This window comes from Melitaea cinxia, chromosome 9 (genome assembly GCF_905220565.1).
Source record: "Melitaea cinxia chromosome 9, ilMelCinx1.1, whole genome shotgun sequence".
Lineage (NCBI taxonomy): Eukaryota > Metazoa > Arthropoda > Insecta > Lepidoptera > Nymphalidae > Melitaea > Melitaea cinxia.
The window spans coordinates 10,768,185-10,792,476 of NC_059402.1; the positions used below are offsets into that span (position 1 = coordinate 10,768,185).

The 24,292-nt window shown below is 33.2% G+C and overlaps 1 protein-coding gene across 1 annotated transcript; it reads right to left on the bottom strand.

Moving 5' to 3' along the window:
* Positions 1-36: 36 nt before the first annotated feature.
* On the bottom strand, positions 37-18,526 carry LOC123656287. Its single transcript, XM_045591995.1, has 3 exons — positions 18,332-18,526; positions 2,061-2,191; positions 37-866 (listed from the first exon to the last, which is right to left on the bottom strand). The coding sequence occupies exons 1-3, from the start codon at positions 18,398-18,400 to the stop codon at positions 773-775; spliced, it is 294 nt and encodes a 97-aa protein (XP_045447951.1). The 5' UTR covers positions 18,401-18,526; the 3' UTR covers positions 37-772.
* Positions 18,527-24,292: the final 5,766 nt, after the last annotated feature.

The following is a 24,292-nucleotide window of genomic DNA, read 5'->3' on the forward strand; positions in this document are numbered from 1 at the left end:
AAATGTAAAAAAATAGCGTAAAATAATACAAATTAAAACGTTTTTAAAGCATTTATTAAATATAAATCAGATAATAAAACCAATGATCATCGATTAGACAATTGGCTGTTAATATTTATTACACGTTTATTATGTCACAGAAGTAACAATACTAACTCTATCTATATTATATTACTTGTTACCTAATTATATTATATTACAGATTATATTATTAAGATCACGCAATGAAATAGGAACTTTAACATGACGTGCTTATTCATTTCGTTTAAAAATTAAAATGAAGAATACAATAGAAGTATTAATAAATGTCACATATTAATTAATCTAATAAGTACTGCTGTTTATTACGTTCCCGATATTAGACAATTATAAAATATCTTGGTATATGGTGCAAGAATTTGTTTTAACATAACAAGGCGGATTAAGAGGAATAATAGGTGAATTGTAGACATATGCACAATACTTTAAGACGATACTATCATGGTCTAGCACATGAAATATTTCAAACGTAAATCCGAAGAATAAAAGTTACTAATAAAAAAAATAATAATAAGAATTTGTCAATTATTCAACCATGATTTTGAGTCATGAGTAAAATATTGTATGTAGCAAACAAGCTTCCCTAGTACTATGTTATTAAGTTTTTTCAGTCGTGTAAAGAAATAATAAGTTATTGTCTTATTTTAAATTGTCAATGATAAATATCGGGTGTGAACAAGCGACGTAAACTGACGAATGCTTGTACTCTAGCGGTCGCTAGCTTATAGGTGTGTTAATGTTTTCGGTGCTGGCATTGATAGATGAAAGCGTTTGCAGTTTTGTCATTTTCAGCTACTAAGCATAATTCTCCTTGTTGACAAACGCAACTGTAAAGAGAAACAAATAATCACTCAAAATACTGAAATTAAAAGTAGGCTATATATGTATATAATATTTTTGTGTCACAATGTTAGTTAACTTACTCCTCCGAAACGGCTGGACCAATTTTTATAAAATTTTGTGTGCATATCGGGTAGGTCTGAGAATCCGCTAACATCTATTTTTCATACACCTAAGTTATAGTGGGGGAATTAAGGGTTTTATAACACATATGGCAAAACAACGTTTGCGGGATCAGCTAGTTATTATTAGGTTGCACTGTAGCTGACACTAATACGAGAGAGCTCGAGATTGATATTTGTATTCAAAACGCCCTACGATGTACTGCAGCCCTAATACAGTGTTGGTATCTTAACTATTTGGCAGAAAAACTAAGGATCTACAAAATTGTGATTGGACCAATAAAAGTCTTCTTCTGGCAGAGCAGAAAGTACTAAAAAAGATTTTGGGGCCGACCCAAGAAGCTCACAGAAGATGGTGGATAAGAAAGAACCAAGAGATTGAAGATCTAGTGGCTGAAACCAATGTCATCGGAGAAACCAAAGCAGCAAGACTCCGCTGGCACGGCCATGTAGTAAGGATGGGAGACCATTGCACAGCGGAAAGAGCAAACTTGGGGAAACAAGTACCGCTGGGAGGATGAGGTGCAGAGAGACCGGCGCGAGCTGATAACAGCTAACTGGCGCGAGATAGCTCTAGACCGGGATCGCTGAAGATTTGTGGTATCGAGGCCAAGATCCACTACGGGTCGCTGAGCCAGATGAGTAAGTAAGTCTTTATCGACTTTTTTAAAATGTATACTGAATATACCGAAATAAACAGAATTATGTGATTTATATTCTCGAAGCAAGAAATAGATCCAGGACTATATTCAAAAATACTGCAGGTTATATAAAGAAGTAGCTATATGTATTCTTAGAATATTTTAAAATTCAACATTTGCTAATGTGAATCAAAAATAACCGTAGACTTAGTACTTTAAGTACTGATTAAAAATAATAATATTTTAACCACAACGTCATAGTTAAATTAATTGTATATATTAGCATTAATTTATTACTGACTATTTTAAATTAAAATATTTCAACAACAGCAACATTATGGCCAAATAAAACAAAATATTATAATACAGTTTAAATATATTGTTCCATTTTGCCTGCGTTTTTTTACGGTCAACTTACTATGTATTCGTCACGTTTAGTTCAATGTGCTTCGTAGTAGGGTTGTAAATCCCCCAGGCGCAGGGCGTCGTTGGCGCACAGAATTCTTCAGGTTCGGTTCCTTCATTTACTTTGTCCTTATGTATATCTCGCTGTAACAAAAATGAGTTCTTAGATCAGTTCTTGCTAAAACCAAATTCAACTTAAAGTTAATTGAAATTGAAATAATAATTCATCGGTTTATAAATTATTTTAAAGTCAATATTTTGATCTGTATTATCACTATTATGTTTTCTCTGGTAATAATTTAACAGTGGTTAATGAAAGTTAGTAATATATTTTAATATTTAGTTTTTTAGTTTATAATGCTATTTGATGGATGATGATATCCTACAGATAAAAGTTTTTGATTTCTCTTTCGAAAAACTATTCACTGTTATAGTTATAGACCATTGTAGACCTGTATATGGCAACAAACAGTAGCCGCTTTAAGAATTAACGTTTTTTCTTCGGAATCAGAATCCATTTTTTTTCTCAACAAAAATAGGTAGTAACCTACACGTCCTTAAAACAGCCCGGTCGGTCGAAAACTGAAGAGCCGGAGTGACGCCAGTCAGTTGGGAAATATTTCAACTGACGCGAAAAACTGATCAGTTAAACTGACGCTTAAAATTGATCGTCAATGGCCAGCTTTAGTGTTACAGGAGACATATTCAATTTTCTTCACTACTTGTAAGGTTTTACGGTATGTAATATTCACACAAACCTTCTTCATATAGAATTCAACATTAAAGTGGACAAAAAGGGTCAAGTATTTCTGTAATAAAAAATTAAGGGTAAATATTTGTTTTATAGTATTAGAATCTTAAAATTTTTGCAATATAACGGTCAAAAATATTTCATGACTTATCTGTCATTACCCTCTAATTTGAAAGGAAAACTCAAAATTGTAAGAATACAAGAGCCATTTCACAATTTTTCGCTCTGCAAGTTTAGGTAAAGGTCGCATCGCGCGAGTCGTACGAGCCGCGCGATCTTTGTGCTACTTGGTATAGTGTGACAACCGAAAAACCATGTTGATCTTTTTCTATGTATATTAAAAATTAATAACTATACGTTATAAAATGTTTTTTACGTTATTAATTTGCTAAAAATTTCAAGTATGTGTTATATAACAACACCCAATAAATTTAAAATAACAATTTTATGAAACAAATATTTTTAAAGTAATTTAATTTTTTAAGTTTACGAATGAATCGAATATTTACGATATAAATAAAATAGCATTTTTTTTTATGCTCCAGAAAATCTGAGTGTGAATGTGAGTTGCATAGTTGAGAGATACAAGTAGACCATCAAATTTAGCCAGCTTTAATTTTTTTATAAACTCAATGACATCGACAAGCATATTTATTAACAAACAACAAGAAAAACAGATTTAAATGCTTATTTGTAATGATAATGTGAGAAAAAAAATTAAATTATACATTTGTTTACAGAAATTATCATTACATTATTTTACAGTAATTTTCGCATATTTTTTATTTTTATTTTTATGAAAGTAATTAATGCGGTTTATCAACAAGCGCCAAGCGACTGTTGTTATAGTGTGAGCGAAAGAGACGGCTGCGCAGAATTTGGCGTGGATCTTACTCCTAAGGGCCCTAAGGCGCTCGACTGATTTACTGGGTTTGATGCGTGGTATTTATTATATCTTTTTATTTTTAATACAAAAGGTATTAAAAATAATTAAATATTTTAATTATTTTTTTATGTTCCTAAATGATGTAAGTTTACTTTGGTATAGATAGTTCCTTAACCCTAGATAGCTAACGTTCGTCAAAATGACGAGCACCAAATAATTATCTTCCTCTCCCTTTCTAATGGTTTTACCTACACATTCGCTGATTCGAGCCAACTTAGTGACCGTTAAACTACGTCGCGTGGTAGTGTTTAGCCGGTAAGTAGTTTTGTATTTGAGATATGTACTACATACTCGTCATTTTGACGAATGGTTAGCATAAGCGTAACTTTAAAACTTGTGCTTTGTGATGATTTTTGTTATTATTATTTTTTAAGTTATATCATTGATAATGAAGAATGGCTGCGAGGTTGATCACAGATGACGACATAGTTCGTGCGTTAGAAGATGACGATTATGTCAACACAAATGATGTTTTTTCTGATAGTAAAAATGAGGATGATTTGTTGGCTGATGACGGGGAAAGTGACTTTCAAAACAAACTCTTGGACACTGAAGAAACACAAGCAAGTCCACCTATAAATATTGAAGAGGAAGAAGAAAGTTCACCTTCCAATGCTCTTCCTCTCAGTGACAATTCTTCATCGGCTTCTAACTACCATTATCCACTTGACTCAAGCCAATATTCGAGGCAGAAATCGTTACGTGTGGGCAACTAAAAAGGACACACTTCTTCCCGAACTTCTGTGATAAATATCATTACCACGGCTAGAAGACCAGCCCGTTCAGTCAAAAACATAACAGATCCTTTTGTTTTATTTGGTTCCTTTATGACAGACGAAATATGCGAGGAAATTTTGCAGTGGACCTATCCTGAAATAGCCATAAAGAAACAAAGCTATGAGACTATTACATCAACCCAAAACGAAACAAGTGATTAATAACATCTTACAAGTGATTATCGTATATCAATTCTTACGTCCTATATTGCCATAATTAGTAGTCTTGGTGTCTGGAAATAAACCACTGTCACGAAGAAGCTTTATGAAACAATCGCATGAACCACTCGTTGTACCATGGTTAAAACTTGCTTGAAATGCCTTGAAATACCAACAATGCCTCGAAGAATAAAAGACAAAATAAGAGAGGTATTGGGTTTGAGCTATGAGGAACGCGCTGAAGTTCAAGGTCAAATTATTGAACAATCTGATCTTGGAAGTCCTCTGATACCTGAGAATACCTCAACAACGAAAAGGAAAAGCTGCAGTTTGTGTTCCTATAAGAAAAGGCGCATGACAAAGAACCATTGCAATAGTTGCAGAGTTATCATTTGTGGCGAACATACAGTCGACTTTTGTCTAACTTGTGCCAAAAAAATCTAAGTAATTTGATACTTACGGTTAATTTTAGGCTTTTTACTTTATTATACCAAAAGGAAAAGAAGAAATTTCTAAAGAACAGTTCCTAATTTAGTCATTGTAAGATATAGTGCCTTATTGATCTCAACGAAACATATGATTTGTGATTTAGTATTTAAATTAAATAAATATTCATTTATATAATAATTATCCTAAATTTATATCCCATATTAGCCACGATTTTAATAAAACTGATTAAAATAACATACAATTTAAAAATCACGTTTAAAGTTTCACGTTTATAGTTTCACGTTTAGCTTATCATAGAAGTTCAGGAACGTTAGCTATCTAGGGTTAAAATTTCTTTGTTTTCTAATAAAAATATCGCTTTTAAAATGTAGTTATTTGGAAAATATTTGTAACTTTAAAATTTTTGTACGGATTAACGGAGATACAAATGAAAAAAAAAAATCTGCATTATGTATCAACAAAAACATATTCCACCCATTACCATATTTTTTATAGTTTTAAGGTAGAGGTTATTGAAAAATAGGACTTTAAGGACGCTATCACATTTTGAACTCGCTTAAGTTTATGTATCTAAATCGTAACACAATAACATTACGCGTACGCACACATTGATACCGCTTTCTGTTCGATTTTGTACCGACGTAACTAATCTTGGTACTTGAAAGTATTAATTTTTAATTTTACTGGTATTGATTAGTAAATTTAGTTGTAAGTTTAAAAGTCAAACTTGGTAACTGTTACTAAGTACCTACTATTCACGGAACCTATCTCCTTATCTGTTTATGACGATGTCTTAAGGCGTCAGAGTATTTACTACTCGTTCGTCATACTATACACTAAAATATAATAGATAATACGCTTTATTTTTATAATTCAAAATCACATATAATTTTAAGTTATATATAGTTTTAACATTTTGTATTTTACGTAGATAATCTATACAAATAAATAAAATTGGAATGTCTGTTTTCTATATTAAAATAACCGCTTTTTACTAAATTCATACGGATATACACGGTCCATATACCAAAATATTTTTTTTTCCAATTTTTGTCTGTCTGTCTGTCAGCCTGTCTGTTTGTTCCGGCTAATCTCTGAAACGGGTAGAACGATTTTGATGTTACTTTCACTGGCAGATAGCTTATGCAATAAGGAGTAACTTAGGCTACTTTTAGGATCGATAGGTAAGTATTTACTAAGGAGGGTGGGTAGACGTAATATTCATAAAAAGGTGACATAAAAATAAAACAAGTTGGAAGGTAGAAAGATAAAGTTACTGCCGCCATCTTTAGCAGTCATCGTAAAATTTTTAAATTTTATTGCATCGTTATGTATTCTATTGTATGATAATTGTAGGCACGTGGCAGAACGCGTCGTCGTTTATTTATTACAAGTTACACAAATAGTTCTGTTAATTACAAAAACTCATGTATGGTATTAAGTTCGTGTAGATTTACGATTTAATAAATGTAGAATGCAATTATAACATCAATTAATATCAGTGATATCCAATCATCAACTCAATTAGATACGTACTACCCACAAAGTTTTAAAGTTATCTTATTTACCTAATATCGTCAACAAATACTTAGACGAAGCGGTAGTTTTAAGTGAAAGGATTTTGCTGAAATTTATCAATACAATTTGAACTTATAAAATTTTATATTTCGTAGGACATGCATTTTTAAATTAATTCGTGAACTATAAATAAAAAATAACGTCTCGTACGTCATTAATCTAACACAATTTTTATACTTTTGTATAGGAGAAGATTTATACATGTTAATAAATACTTCACTTGGACGTCATATATCAATCTATATGTATATATAATTGAATGTCTGTACATTCTTTCTATAATATAAAAATGAGTCTCTGAATGTGTTGCTAAGCGCAAAACTCGAGAACGGTTCGACCGATTTCGCTAATTCTTTTTTTTAAATATTCCTTGAAGTACGAGGATGGTTCTTACGGAGAGAAAAATTCTAGAAAAAAATTTTTTTAATAAAATTAAAGAATCGACTGTTAGGCGATACGAAGTTCGCCGGGTCAGCTAGTTCTTTATAGAATCGTGAACTATGCATTTGATCATGTCATGGTCTTCAGCAGTGTTTTGCATGAGCCTACAAAGGTTTCTGAGTTGGTACAACAAAAAAAAAAAAAAATCAATAAATAAAAAGCGTAGCAACGCGCGCAAGGTAAAGCTAGGTACGGTACGTTATATTTGTAAGACAGGCTTTTATTAAAGACTAGCATACCCCCCCAGCTTCGCATGGGTATTTAGCAAAAATAAAATAAAAATCCCCTAATTTAAAAAAAAAAATAATATTACCTATGTCACCCGCGGATAGCGTAGCTTCCTAACAGTGAAAGGATTTTTCAAATCTGTTCAATCCTTTCGGAGGCTATTCAATGCAAACAAACAAACAATCAAATCTTTCCTCTTTATAATATTAGTATACTTAGATAAATGACGGAGTGGTAGGTGTTTAACATATTCATCATCTGCGTCGTGTTTAGGTTTCTTAAATTCATCTTGCTTTGAGAATAAAACATATCGAATTACTAAGAACTAAATATCTATAACAGTTGACGAAACCATTCGGAGATAGACTTCGGAATAAGTTAACGCAATAATTATTATTTAGACAGTAAAGTCATTGTTCGCTTAAATTACAAAAAAATACTAATTTAACTTTTGCTCTTGTGATAACTAATTATCTGTAATTCTACGTACTTTTACGTAAAATAAACAACTATATCGAAACTATTATATATACCTAGTATCGGGGTACACATAAATAAAATATAATTAATACATGAGCCATTTTACTATTTATTTTTTGTCTCGTCTGTGAGAGAATTAAACCCATTGACAGTGCAGGGAAAATTTATTGTTAACATCTGCTTTTCTTTTCTTCACATCTGCTTTTTTTTGCTTTTCCCCTCTTCATCCCCTCTTCCCGTGGGTGTCGTAAGAGGCGAGTAAGGGATAACACAGTTCCACTACTACTAAATAATATGTAAGTACCTATATGGTTAGTATTGTTTCTAAATTAGCACAAATAGTAAACTTCGTCTACAATTTAAAAGAATTTCGTTACTACGAACATGGAATTATCAATTATAGCACAAAGATCCGATCTTTGCGAGTGGAGAGTCTCACAGGCGCGCGCATTCCTGTAGGAAGGGACCGAACCCTGTACCTGGTATTTACGCAAGAGGAGAAGAGATTGCTAACTGACCAGGGATACGGGTCCGGTGAGGGATCGCGCGTCTTAACCATTCATGAGGCGCAGGGCCAGACCTATGAGGACGTCATCGTCCTCCAGACAAATACAAGGAGGCTCAAGATCCACGACAGCGTTTCGCACGCTGTAGTCGCGGTGACTAGACACACCAACACCTGTGTCTATTACACCGACGACCGTGACGACGCAATTGGTCGCTTTGTGGCGAGGGCAGCGGAGATGACGGACAAGAAAATCTTTGAGCATAGTCTCAAGATGTCATTGAGAATGTGCTCAAAATGTTGAAAAATGTAGAGGTGTGAAGACATCATTGTATTGTAAGTATAAATTATGCGTAGATAAAAGTGTAAAGTAAGTAATATAAATAATAAAATTGAATGTAATAGTATAGGAATAGGATAATGTAATTGTAATGATAAGGCTTTATATATTTACTTAATAAGATAGGATTAGTCATATAGTATATTAATAAAAATTAAAAAAAAGAAAATGAAATTTAAATGGATAAAACGATTCCTAACCACAAAAAAAGTACCTAACTACTAACAATAACATAGGTTAAGTGTACATTGTAAGTAGCAAATAAGTGTACATATATTGTAGTTAGAAAATAAGTGTACGTATATTGTAGTTAGCAAATAAGTGTAAATATAATAAAAATAATTAGTATATAAGAATATAAAATAAGCAATATGTAGAATAGTCTTGGTCAGTGGACTCGCGTCGACTTTTAGATATTTGAAATTTTAAGACTAGTTATTAAGGCTTCTAGATTCTAAGTTGCGGTGAAGTACCGATGCATGTTAAAAAATAATAATAACAATATATGGAATAACAAAAGCACGGGCATAATAACCCTGTGGATATATCACATAATTAAAAAAAAAAAAAAAAAAAAAACATGGAATTATCAATATATAATTGTGTTTGCTTGCAAACGAAAATAAAAAGGACTTCAATTAGATAAAATACAACATAATTGATTTAAATTCGTTGCGGCAACCAAATGAATGAATCTACAATAAACAAGATCGATTTTAGTGACAATGCAAGAATGTACTTATAAAAGCCCCGAAATTTGAATAACTTTATGAGACTTCACTGCGCTACTTAACACGTTGAACACCATGGGAGACACCAGTTGTGCCTCACTTGTTTAGTCCATGTCCAGTCCAGTTTAAAAGTCCTTATTTACAAAAAGTTTAGGATAAGTTTTTATTGCACTACCATACCCATTCTTAGACATCTTACTTATTTTTCCTTACACTATATGACATATTTTTCTAAGACACATTTTTTATGTTGACTTTGGCTCGGGGTCATGTGGTGTCCCCCGCGGCACCAACGGAAAAATTGTGTGTCGACTACACGGTATCCCTCCATGGCCCAAATAGAAAAACTAAAAAATCAAAGCGTCGTTTAACGTGTTAATTGAAATTTTCTATCATTTCCTTTCATTAAATATTCTAATACAGATATCTACACTAAGATTATAAAGCAAAGTTTGATTGTTAAATGAATTTAATTTTAACGCAAAATTTAGAAGACAATCTATACTAATCTTATAAAGCTAAAGAGTTTGTTTGTTTGTTTGAACGCGCTAATCTCAGAAACTACTGGTCCGATTTGAAAAATTCTTTTAGTGTTAGATAGCTCATTTATCGAGGAAGGTTATAGGATATCATCACGCTAAGCCCAACACTGCCAAACTATTATATATAGGTATTATATATTATATCACGTCGGGGTCACCAGTTTGGTAGTGTGAAGAAAAGGGAGGATCCTCCAACCAGACGAGTGTTATGTCTGGCGGGCTAACGCCCCGACGGTTGTTGTCGGGATCTTGTAAGTATATATACTTAATCACTTTGAAAACTCTGATAGCGCGATGTAGCATACGTCAGTTTTCTCTAATTACGTAGTTTGTAGTCGTTCATATTTTCGCGCGATAGATGACGCCACACTTGTTATCTTGACCTCAACGAGGAGCAATTGAATAAGCTTGAGCGCCTTCAGAATCTTTGCATACGGTTCATGTTTGGTCTCTGCAAATATGACCATGTCTCTAACTTTCGTAAGCAACTCAAGTGGCTCCCAATCCGTCTTCGCAGGAATACTCATATCCTCTCGTTATTATATTGTGTATTATTCCATCGTGACACACCTCACTACCTCAAAGAACGCTTTGCGTTTCTCTGCGACACCCATTATCGCTCTCTTCGATCTGACTCAAATCTGGTTCTTAAGATTCCACATCACACTTCTTCGTTCTACGCCAACTCCTTCTCCGTAACAACTGTTAAGCTCTGGAATTCTCTTCCTCTCTCTATAAGACAAGCTCAAAAGCTCTTTAGCTTCAAAAAGTATGTTAAGGCTCACTATCTGTCGCTAAATTCACCAGGATTGTCTTTTCACCTTTGGATGACATAAATATGTATGAATTGTTTATATTTATATATGAGTATGTATGTAAGTGTGTAAGCATTTGTATGTATGTATATATGTATGTATAATTTTATAATCTATTGTGATGTATTATAATGTCTATAATAATTATTTGTACACTTCCTAACCGCTTTTCTATGCGCTGTCCTATACCCAAAGGTTGTCTGGAAGAAATCGCTCTTTTAGCGATAAGACCGCCTTTGTACATCTGCCTCTAATTATACTACTTTTGTTTGTATGTTTTAATGGTGTGCAATAAAGAATATTATTATAATTATTACGTCAAGACTGCTTTTCACACGGCCAACTATATGTCGCGTTGTCAAGATCGAGTTGCGGAGAAAATCAGTATGTTCTTCTGCCACAAGAAAATAAAACTAAAAATATCATTTACGCAGAAGTACTTTAAAATATATTCCTTTAAAAACTTCTTAATTGCGATCATAATAACAGAAATTGACGCTGACGAAGTCGCGGGCAACAGCTCGTGTAACATAAAATGAGACGACGCCGACGCACGCCGCTTACCGCCGCACGTTATTACGTTGTTACCTCAAATATAATGCGAGGCATAGTTAGTATGTAAATATATAAAATAATTTTTTTATTTAATTTAATTATTACATAATGCGGAAAAACGGGATGTCGGGCGCGAACTTAGGGAAGCCTATGTACCTAAGCTACATTAAATGCATAAATATATACTCATAAATATATTTTAATAAATTTTTGCAAGTATACAAATTTCATTATAATACGATAATAACATAGCCTCAAAAATTTATTTTAATGAGATTATAATATTTATATTAAGATACCCTCTACAGATTAACTTCTCCTTGGGCCGTAATTAATATACATTCATAAACACCCTTATTATACCTCCTTATTATTACGATAATATAATAATAACATCAAATTACATAGAGTAGTATGCAATGTAACTACACTGAGACATTTACTCTTTTTATATATTATACTGTATAGGCTTTAAAGTCAAAGAATAATAATCGTATGTAATCGTCTTATAATAACAATTATTAATTTACCACCTGCGAGGGTAATTGACTCCCTTAAAAATTGTCTTTGGGTGATGTCATCACACGTCGTACGTCGCGCCCTTGAGCGTATCCGGCGGCCGACGCGCCTCACGCCACGCTCGATTCATTGCAAAGGCGAGTACATATTAGTGATCAAGCGAGTAGCGAATATTGAGATTACTACTTAGGAGTTACGTTGTTTAGGACAGTAAGAGCCTTCACATTTTTATAGTACAATATGGTAGAAAATTACGTAATACTTATGTGTGAAAAAAAACACTTGATGACCAGATTTAAAACTTTTTTTATAATGTTGTCTGTATCATCAACCATTTGAATTTTATTATGAAAGTTATTTATATGGATTACATATACAGCTACATAGACTAGACAGATCTTAAGAGATCTTTGACAATCAACAAAAAAGTATAATATCCGTGTGTGTGTGTGTGTGTGTCAAGTACATGGTAGTGCGTGTAATGTTTTTTTTTTTATTGATTTAATATATTTTTATGCATAATTAAAAAAAATTATTAGCATTCTACACTCCTTCTCTATATAAACTATAAGTGTGCGAAATTTCATTACTCCTCAGTCCACTCAATTTTCGTAAAACGGGGTAGGCACAAAGTTTTTGCTCACGTATTAATAGAAAAACTTTCTATATTTAAAAGGAATATTTTCAGCCAGTGGCGTTCGTAAAGTTTTTAGACAGGGTAGGCAGTCAAAAAAAATATGAACAGCCACACTGCACCTACTTTCTCGCAGCGCATTTTTTCCTAATTTATTTCAATTTTGTTGGGAATAGAGGGTTTTAGATAATTTTAAGAACAGACAAGTAAATTATTGGACACGTAAAGTGCATTTATACTTATAATAATGCAGGCATACAAATACACGTACAGCAGCCAACTGATATTTATCACACAAATCAGTTACTGGATAGACTGTGACCTCATAAGGCCGGCACTCTGATAATTTCGTTTATGTCAAACATAGGGAATCATTGATAACAATATTAACTAGTTACGATTGTATGCTTAATGAAAGTTCTTGTTTATTTATTAATATCTTAAATCGATACGCTTGAACAATTTTCAATTTATCCGTAAAATCGAACGTGTTGAATTTGGATGCACTATTTACTTTCATCAAACACACATCTCCGTTACATATTTCACAAGTAAACTTATTCATCACTAATATATTAATATTATTACTAATAACAAGAACACACAAACGAAAAATTCAAAGCGAATTACTATTATTACGAAATTAATCTGTGAAATGTTGCGATTATGCGACGGTGCCAAAAATCATAATTATTCGTAAAAACTGTATCGAATTCAAGACAATTTGATTTGTATCGAATTGAAGACAAGTTGATTTGATAGGTTATTCTTAGGCTGTGCCTACTCTCACTGTTAAACCGACCAATGTTAAAAACACAATACTTTGTTCGTATTCCATATGACGCGCGACATTATAAAATTGTAGGATTATATAATGTCCTACTGTCATTTCTAACATTTTGTTAGCGATTGTAGGCAGAAGTTTCATAAAAGGTCCGTCGTCGATTCGCGCGAAGCGCTAATATCGCATATATTACGGCGGGTTTTTCAGTTGAAGCGGATTTAAATTGAATTACGGTTTATGTCTTTTTTTAGAATATGCAATGTTCATGTTTTTTATATCATTTTTAGTAACATGACAAGGTAGGCAGTTCCTTTCTGCCTATATGGAACGCACGCTACGGTTTTCAGCAATATAAGCACGCACAATAAATCGCTTTGTTTTTGTACAAAAATATTATAAGCATTTTCTTCTTGTATACTTTAACTTTTACATATTTTTAATCAGAAACGTACATCTTGTCCCACTGAACTGACGTTGACAACTGAACGTTTATGAAATAAGATTTGGAAATAAAGTTTTTTACCATATTTACAGGTATTGTTGCTATTATTTACCATTTATTTGATATGCTGTGTAAATAAAAACAATGTTGACTATGTAATATCGACAACAGCGCAGGTATGTGCCGAATCACAGAATGAATAGCAATATCAAATACACACAATCACGTGTAAGCGCGGTCGTGTAACTTGTAAACAGGAAATTATACTGCGTTAAAAGTAGAAAAGGTCATTGACTATTTTATTTTGTTTTATTATTTGGACTCATTCCATAACTTTATTAATGATTTATCCGGTGCAGACGCTGCATGGATCTGAAAATAAGTAGCTAACGAAGTTTGTGCATTTCATAGAATTCTATTTTCCGTTGAGACAACTTACGTTCTTTTATATAACGTTTTAGACGAGGGCGATTTGTTAGATTAGGTTAGGTTATAAATAATAGAATTTAAATATTTAGAACTAAATGTTTCCAAACATTGAAATAGTTTTAAACATTTTTATTTGACAATGGTATTTTTATTTATTTCAAGAAATATGTTTAATATATATTTTGGCTGCTTTGGCTTTACTGACTACTCTTTTGTACAAAAAATGATAGTTAAATGTCAACAACCAGTGTCACAGGAACCCAAAATAGATGAAAATACGCATAAAAATTAAATGGCAGATACTGAGCTATATTCTCGTGCAAAAATGTCGAGTAGTATGTCACCGCTTTATTATGCATTTTTTTCTTTCAGAAATACTAATTAACCCCCGACGCAAAAAGAGGGATGTTATAAGTTTGATGTGTCTGTCTGTCTGTTTGTCTGCCTGCCTGTGGCTCCGTAGCTCGCGAACGGATGAAGCGATTTTAATTTAGTTTTTTTTTTGTATGAAAGGTGAGTTACGGGTGAGTGTTTTTAGATATGTTTGATGAAAATCGGTTGAGTCGTTTAAAAGTTGTGGGGGGTGAAAGTGGGGAAGAATAACCGAATGTCTGCAAATATAATCTAGTGGGGTCTCAAATGAAAGCGCATTACGTGCACATTACAAGATAATGTGTTCAATGAAAATCGGTTGAGCCCTGAAAACTACTCTGGGGGTAAAAGTGGGGAAATAACCCAATTATTAACAACTTAACATAATCTAAATTATAATAAGTGTACCTATAAAAAGTATAAAATAAAAATTAAAGTAAAAATAAAAAAAACCCCAACACAATAACCTGAGTTGCCTTTAAGAAGTAAAAAATAATTAAAGAAACTCAATCTTAAAGTACCTAAGTATGTACGAGTATTAATAATTCTAAAAAAAATACATCGTGTTGGGGGTACCGCTTCAAACCTAACAATTCAATGACAAATAGTCTAAACTAACCCAACTTAACTAAGCAACATAGATGAATTTAAAAATAAAATTAAGAAAAGAAAACTTTTATAAAATTACTTACTTCAAAATATTGCGTTTCGAATACGACCATCAACGACGTCTGCCCAAATAATAAGGCTCAGGTAAAAGACTTAGGTAGGCATGTGATACTAATGAAAAAATAAATAGTAGGTAATAAATAAGAAGGAGCGGTCCTCCAACTCGATGTATTTTTTTTTAGAATTATTAATAATCGTATATACTTAGGTACTTTAAGATTGAGTTTCTTTAATTATTTTATACTTTTTAAAGGCAACTCAGGTTATTGTGTCGGGGGTTTTTTAATTTCTAATTACATTTTTATTTTAAATAGCTTTTGACTCATTTACTACTTTCACGAATATTATTCTAAAAACCTAATTTGTGCTAAGCAAAATTATATAGAAAAATTTTAAATGCGCTTAAAATTAAAACAAGCTAACATTTTAAAAGACTTAAAAAAAACATTGTCAAAGTTAGCTGAAAAAAATACAGTAATGATCTGTCAAAGGTTGACTGTATATTTTTTTCTTTAAAAACTTGTCACGTGGTCCCAGCTCCCTTTAAATTTGAGCGAGACCTGACACGAGTAGTTAATGGGAATTTAATTGAATATTTTTCCGATTACCTATGCTGATAATGTTCTTTCTTTAATACTTGTAAATGTAAATTAAAGAATGACTAAGTACATAAAAACGCACGCATGCACGCATTCAGCATGTAACATCCCACTGCTGGGCATAGGCCTCTTTCCTCCTCCACGTGGAAGAAGGATTGGAGTTTAATACCCCCGCTGCTCCACTTCGGGTTGGCGGATAAGTTCCCTACTATGAGTAACGATCGCTATCAGGTTTTCATTATAATAACCTTCGGCTTAACGTGCTCTCCGATGCATGATGGGGAGACTAACAAGGACAGACATACAAACCGGAAAGAAAGGTTTGTACAAATATAAATATCCATCCCGAGCGGGAATCGAACTCGCAAACCGTCGGTGTTTTAGGCGACTACTCGCGCCACTACACCAGAGCGGAGCGGAACGCTTATAAAAAACGTAATGGTATTAATAAGATCTGTCTATATAAGATGCAGGTGTACCTCTGTAAAATATTATCTTTATGGCCAAGTAAGTGATTTACGGATGAGTGTTTGTATGCATTTTGATGCAGTTGTATGTAGGTGAGATAAGCCGGAGATTTGTACGTGATGTTAGTCACGACGGTTAGCGACATCCCGTCATCAATCAATTTCTCCGAGTAGATATCACATTTTAAGAGTTGCGTGCAAAAAAACGAGCAGTAACTACCATCCCAGTTAATATATACGCCCGGTATCCGCAGCGTTTTTCGCTTTGGAAGCAATTTCTGTTGCAAGCGTTAATAATGTTGTTGGTCTCAATTGATCAAATCACTATTAGAATTCTATCTCTAATAGTTTTTAAAAATTAAAAACTGATCAATATTTTGTTTTCTAAAACTAGGTCGACAAAAAAGCACATGGCTCACCTGATGGTAAGCGATTACCGTAGTTTATAGATGCTTGCAACACCAAAAGCTTCGCAAGCGCGTTGCCGACCCTACCCTCAATCCCTCCAGAAGCTCTGGTCACCTTACTCACAGGAACACAACACTGCTGGAAATCAGTAATATTTAGCTGTGACCTTTTCGGACACATTCCACCATAATGTGAACTGCATCTTTAATGATGCCGCATTCGGTACACAACGGAGATGGTACCTTTTTCATCAGGTAAGCAAACTTATTAAGTGGAATGTGACTGATGCTTGAAAACCCCCAGATTATAAACCTCAGGAGGAAGGTCATTCCACAGTTTCCATGTACGCGAAAAGAATGCGCGCGAAGCTCGCACATTGGTTGCAAACCATGCATCCAAGTGATGTGGATGAAACTTAGTCCTTCGTCCTTCCATAACTAGACTAATACTTAGGCGTCCGGAATAAATGGCATTGAATTAAGACCTTTCTTCAATCCGTTTGTATAAGTACATAAGTTGAGTTGCCACTGGCATAGGTCAGTGATGGCGAGGACAGGTGACGTCATTACAACTGATGTATAAAGATACAAATTGATCTATTTAAAACCATCGTTTACTCTAGATTTAATTTGAACTCTTATTTTAATATCAGAGTTAATAATATATTTTAAAATCGTATTCGTGTTATATTGGTAGTGTTTATTAATATTAGCACTGGTTTTCTGGTATAAAAAATAGCATATAAGTTCAACACAAACAATTCTATGTGTTAGTTAAAATACCAATTAAAAAAAAACAGTAAAATTCGATTACGAATATTTTGGTATAAGAGCAAGCGTACAGAATAGAAAATAAAACCATTGTCAATCGTGTCAATAATCAAAAATAACAAACAAAATAAATAGCATAAAATTAATAATTAAATCTAATGCAACAAAGTTAATTGTTTGTGATATATCAAGTAAATACATTATAATATCTTATAAATTTAATTGCTCATAAACCTAATCATCTTCTCCCAAAAGAGTCTAAAGTCCAATAAAAATCGATTCAGTCGATCCGTAGATTAGCCAGAACAAACAGAAAGACAGACAGACAAAAATTTTAAAATCGTTTGGTTGTGTTTTAGTGTCGTGTATAACTTGAGAACACAGGTATTTGGAAATCACACAGACAGAGACAAACACTTCAATTTTATTTATTTATAGATATATAAGGTGTAAAAAAATGAAAAAAAGGTTAAAACAATTCGTTTAGAAAATAAAATAATAATTAATTTAATATGTTAATAGTACTTTAAAAGTCCGATGATTAAAACTTAAATACTACTTCATACTTAACAAATTTTACACTAAATAAATAAATAAAATAAATATACTAAATTACCAAAATAAACTTCTTTGTTATCATTTATTATTTAATGGCATCCACTTATTTTTTATAAACACGTGTGTACAATACGTTAATTGCGTCGTAATTTTTGCAATAATAGAATATTAAAGTTTGTTACAATGAAAAATAAAAGACGCAAAATACCAAACACACTTTTTGTATTGACAAAAATAAAGCTTTCCCAACTAAATTCATTGTTTACATTTATTCAGCTTGTATCATTCGTCACTTTGAACACAAAATACAAACAAAAAATATCAAAAAGCACTCACCCTGTGCCTGGGGACCATAGCAGCTGTAAGCGCGCAGGTAACCAATAACGCAATCAGTATTCGGTTCATCTTAACTTGTGCGGATAGTTCAAATTACGATTTTAAAAGTTGTAACGAAAGGCGTACGGTGCGCGCTGTGACGGTGCGTGATGGAGTGTCGGCGGCGGGCGGGCGACCGGCAGTTATAAGTAGGCTGGAGCGGCCCTACCGCTGCGGCGTGTCGTACCATATTTTCCTAGTGGAGAGATTACACTCTCATACGAGGCGCACTTTGAAATCCTCGAATAACCAAAAACCTATAGCGATATGTAATTAGGTATCCTTGGCAGAAATTACAGGACGCCCCTATTCAGAACTAAATAAAATACACATAAAAATATTTTGAAAGTTTGACCTCTTCGTACTAAATCATGTAAAACCACTACGACTTAGTTAGGAAACTTTATCGCTTGGAGTTATTGAGATTTAAATGAACGGACAAGCCTATGTGAGTACACTCGCGATAACCGATGATACGCATGCGGTCGATCAATAAACATTTAGTTGTTTGTTATTCTATTCGAGTACTACGAGATCGATGATCTTAAATTGACTAATCGTAATGTTTCAATAACATTTTCTTAGTAAACAACATTATGCTATTAACGTATGAAAATATTCAAGAGTTGAATACCAAACAATGTTTTTAACAGAACCCGTGTTCATATTGTTTATTGATTCAAGTAATGTACATAGTAGAGATATTTAAATTAAAGAAAGTAAAAGAAATTAAAAGAAAATTTTATATTCACATTAATCATAAATCATTTATCATATTGACTTTGATTTTTTTAATAGTTACAATTTAATGTGGAACTTTTTATTAAATAGAGGAGAATAGAGAGGTTTTCTAATGAGGGAAGCGCGCCTGGCGCCCGCCTCGTTTCACGCCGTCACGCGTGCTCTGATGGGGCGAACAGCGCCATTGCATCATCCGACCGTGCACAGTGCAGAAGCTAAATAAAGTTTTAACGCAATTTTTTGTATGGCAACTAACCCTACATTAACGTTTTTTATATACTTTTGATAAACAAAGTAAAATAAATTCAGTCTAATTATTCTGACTGTCATAAAGCATTCTTTCTTTTTCTGTTAATTTTCTATACAAGAACTACTGTTTAGTCAATTAAATATATTTTCTCATATGAGTATCATTATCATCAGGAGTTTAATATTTCAGAATTATATTCCAATGTAAATTAAATATATATAGGTAAACCAATAAACGAATTATAAGCACTATATTTTCTATAATATTCTATATATCTATTACCAAGCAGACAAAAATGATTCACCCAGCGTACACGCACTTTATTTTGACATTGCACTTTATAAAAATAACTGCAGACTCGTCTGGCTTTGTACGGTGCAAATTATGTTTATTATAGGTAAATCCGCGGCGGTGTGCCAGCTAAAAGCTTTATTTTGACCGGTTTTTGTTGTAGCATATTTTGAAACTCTTAAAATTTCTCAAGTACTCGTATATTTTAAGAGAGGCAAACTCACATGAAATGAAGAAACAAAATATAGCCTAATTTTTTTGTCTAAGTTTCATGAAGTATAATACAATATATAATAAAATTATGTGGTGTCATGGTACGTCAGGTAGGAACGAAGTTTCTTCGGATAGTATAGAAGCAACACAATTTGAAAAAAAAAAAATGTTGAATTCTATATATATTTTCTAGTCCTTGATTTTTTTTTAATTTTTTTGATTAGTTTTTAATCTAAGTACATAAAAGTATTTAGAAAATTTAGTATTTTAGAAAATAACAAATACCCCAAAATTAAATAAATCAAACAAAATAATAATAATAATAATAATAATAATTCAAACTGTTAAGTGAAATAAAAAACATATGTCTGTTTATTTTTATCGACAGTATAAAATGACATAAATAATTAAAAAAAAGTTTACTAGTAATATTTTAGTTTTACGTCATATTATACAGTCGTGTGACTGATATTACGTCACTTCCGTTATATATTTTTCTTACGGTTTTAGTATCACATTTTTTTCAGTTCGGTCGCCCAGCCAAATGTCAAGCCTGCCGTAAAGAACTTCGTTTCAGTAAATTATCGATATAATACGATTATATCGATTATTCTTCGATGTTTAATGTTTGGCGCACTCATGCGAGCACTACAATCTCTTTATAGGGATTCTAGTGCTTGTGTGAGGATAAACGGGGCATACACTGAATGGTTTAATATCGAAAAAGGTGTTAGACAGGGATGTGTAGCGTCACCGTGGCTGTTTAACTTGTTCATGGACAATTGCTTGACTGAGTTAAAAGAGAATGAAAGTGGGTTGAGAATGGGTGAATTACTCGTCAAATGTCTTCTCTATGCTGATGACCAAGTACTACTTGCGTCCTCGGCCGAGGAGTTGCAGGAGATGGTAACTGCTATGAGTGGAGCTTTTGTTAGAAAGGGAATGAAGATGAATGTAAAGAAGACGAAAGTGATGGTGTTTGAAAGAGATGAGGTAGTGACAGACTGTAATATCGTGATTGGAGATGAACAAATTGAACAGGTGAATGAGTTTGTGTATCTGGGTTCGAAGTTTACAAGAGATGGAAAGTGTGAGAGTGATATTGAAAGAAGAGTGAATGCAGGAAACATGGTGAACGGAGCTTTGAACTCCTTTATGAGCAGTCGGAAGGTGTCTCAAAAGGCTCGTTTGGCTGTGCATGAGGGGGTGTTGCTTCCGACACTCATGTACGGAAGTGAAAGTTGGGTATGGCAGAAGAGACATGAAAGCAGAATAAATGCGGTTGAGATGAGAGCGTTAAGAAGTATGATAGGAGTTAAACTGAGTGACAGGATGAGAAATAGTGAGATAAAGAAACGGTGTGGTCTGAAAGAAGATGTAGTGACAAAAATTGAGAAAGGTATGCTGAGATGGTTTGGTCATGTCGAGAGAATGAATGAAGAACGACTGACGAAAAAAGTGTATAAGGCGAGTGTGAGTGGAAGTGTTGGAAGGGGTAGACCTAGGCGGACATTTCAAGACCAAATCGGGGACGTCTTGAAAAAAGGCCAGGTCAAGAGTACCCTAAACCGACGAGCATGTATGAAGGGAATAATGAAAGTGGATGAAGCGAAACAAGTATGTAAGGATCGTAGCAAGTGGAAAGAAGTGGTCTCTGCCTACCCCTACGGGAAAGAGGCGTGATTATATGTATGTATGTATGTTTAATGTTTGGTCAACAAGTCCCTAGAGTGCCCAAAAATTCATTGTGATGACAATATTATTTTAAAACGTATACATATTCTGCTAATGTATAAACAATAACCTAATCTGAAACGTAAAAAAAAAAACAAATATTTGTAAAAGACGTTAAAATGAGCTTTGTGTACTTTAGGAAAAGAAATTCAATAAAACTTTGTTTTATAGGTACAAGACACAAAGACTAAGTTTGCAATGACGAAACTCCTGCCACGTTGAAACTTGCGTACTTTACGTATCTATACCTAATTCAAGTCACACTATTACGATGTGACAATAAGTATTGATCGCGAAAAAAAACAAAAACTAAAAAATCCTCAATATATTGTTTTTATCTGCTTGTAATCTTTTAAATTGCTGTGTGGTTACGGCAGTAAAGAACATAGACACCCCCTTTCTTCCTGTGGGTGTCGTAAGAGATGACTAAGGGATAACACAGTTCTACTACCAGCTTGGAACTTAAAAAGCCGACCAATGGCGAGATAACCAGCAGTTGGATACCCCTGGCTTTGAAATACATAGGCAGAAGATGGGGAGCGTATCCGGTGTGACAAAGCCAGCCCTGCGTCACCAACCCGCCTGCCTAACGTGATGAATATGGACAACACACAAGAGTTCACGGTATTTTTTGCGCGAACTTGTGGAAGCCTATGTCCAGCAGTTCATTGCGGTAGGCTGAAGTGAGCTGAGAATGATGAATTTTAAACTTGCAGTGTATTTTGCGGTCAGTCAGTCAGTTCAGCCTATTGCAGTCCACTGCTGGGCATAGGCTTCCTCAAGTTTACGCCAGACATCCCGGTTTTGTCGCAATCCTCATCCAGCCCATAACGGCAATCTTACGTAGATCGTCGGTCCAACGGGCCGGGGGACATCCCGCACTGCGTTTGCCAAGACACGGTCAGACTCCAGGAGCCGTCTGCTCCAACGGCCATCGGTCCTGTGACACAGATGACCAGCCCACTGCTACTTCAACTTGCTAATTCTATGGGCTATGTCGGTTACTGTTGTTCTCTCGCAGATAGTCTCATTTCTAATTCTATCTATGAGACAAACACCAAGTATAGCCCGTTCCATTGCACGTTGAGCGACTTTAAGCTTGTGGACCAGTCCCTACATCAGTGTCCACGTCTCGGCTTCGTATGTTAACACAGGCAGGACGCATTGCTCAAGGACTTTTGTCCTCAAGCATTGCGGTACATTTGTAAAACATGTAATACTTGTAAATTGAGTGGTGGGTATTTTAATACATTTTGACCATTGTCTATTAATAAAAATATCGTTTTAAAATTCTCAGTATGTACAACAATTTACATAGAAATTTATTTTTTATTTTTTTAATATTAGTGAAATAAATATTTTACTCAAAGAACACAGTTGTGCTGTCTATTAGAGTAAAACAGACAAGGCTTAAACTTCATTAAAATATGTAACATACATAATAACACACTTTGAACATTTTATTTACTAAGCATACTAAAAATATTGTTTTCAAATATTTATGCGAAAATTACGTTTCTGATACTTTACATTGATATAAACACATTATAAAGTAACATTCAATAAAAAAAATTCAGCTTACATAACACAAAACAAAACGATTAATTATTAAAAAAAAAGCAATTATTACAAAAGACAATATTAATTTTAAACACGAAAAACACGTTCTTTGTGTAAATGAAGAATAAGTGTCCTTTAAACATATTAAAATGATCACCAAATATGTCTATCCTGGTAAATCTTTTGCAATTTTATTATAATTCAAACATATAATCTACGTTGATGAAACAAGGGGTTTTTTCCTTATTTATTAAAATCTTTCTCAATCAAAATATAATCTTCCTGAACCAAAATATATTTTCTTGGACCAAAATTAATATCTACATTATTATTCATTGTTTTATAAATCTTTAAATCGTCAGCGAAGAAAGAAATTTTGCAATGTTTTATTTTACTAGTAATATCATTAATAAACATCAGAAATAATAGTGGTTCTAAATGTGATCCTTGTGACTCACCGGAATAAGCCAAATATGTACCAGATTCAAAACTTTGGAGCTGCTTGTTACGACTCAAACCATTTTAATAAAGCATAATCTATTTAACATTGATTATAAGAAGCATGTTTTATGTATAATAAATCTCCAAAAAAAAAAAAAAAAACGTTTTACGAAGGAATATACGAAATTATGTTAACGTTCTAATTTCTTAATTATACGTCAAATTCACATTTTTCAGCAAAATAATACTGCGCCATCGGTCTTATCAACGATGATTCATTGCGTCTTACCATTTCAAACATTATGATGTTATAACTGTATTAGATAAATAGGAGTTTATATTTATAAACTGATTATTTGTTGATCGAATGAGTTAAGAAAATGTGTATTTGCGTAGGACTAAATAGGTTCTATGCCTTCTGTATGGATCTCCAATCCTTACGGTCTTGAACTGCTATCATAGCGAGTTCAATGTAATATTTTTTAATCGAAAGGTGGTGATTGTTAGAAATTTTAAAACTTAAGCCTAAGTTAAATTTTACATTGACGAAGTCGCTAATTACCACTGAAGAGTTTTTGTTTGTTTGTTTGAACGCGCTAATTTCCTACTACTGGTTCAAATAAAAAAAAATATTCATGTGTTGGCTAGTTCATTCACTGAGGATAGCCTTAGGCTATATAAATAAATCTAAT

Excerpts from the sequence above, each read along its gene's own strand:
- LOC123656287 (XM_045591995.1), bottom strand. The coding sequence starts at position 18,400 with ATGAACCGAATACTGATTGCGTTATTGGTTACCTGCGCGCTTACAGCT. Across the intron at positions 2,192-18,331 it reads CTATGGTCCCCAGGCACAGG|CGAGATATACATAAGGACAA; the intron begins GTGAGTGCTTTT and ends TTTTTGTTACAG. Across the intron at positions 867-2,060 it reads CTAAACGTGACGAATACATA|TTGCGTTTGTCAACAAGGAG; the intron begins GTAAGTTGACCG and ends TTCTCTTTACAG.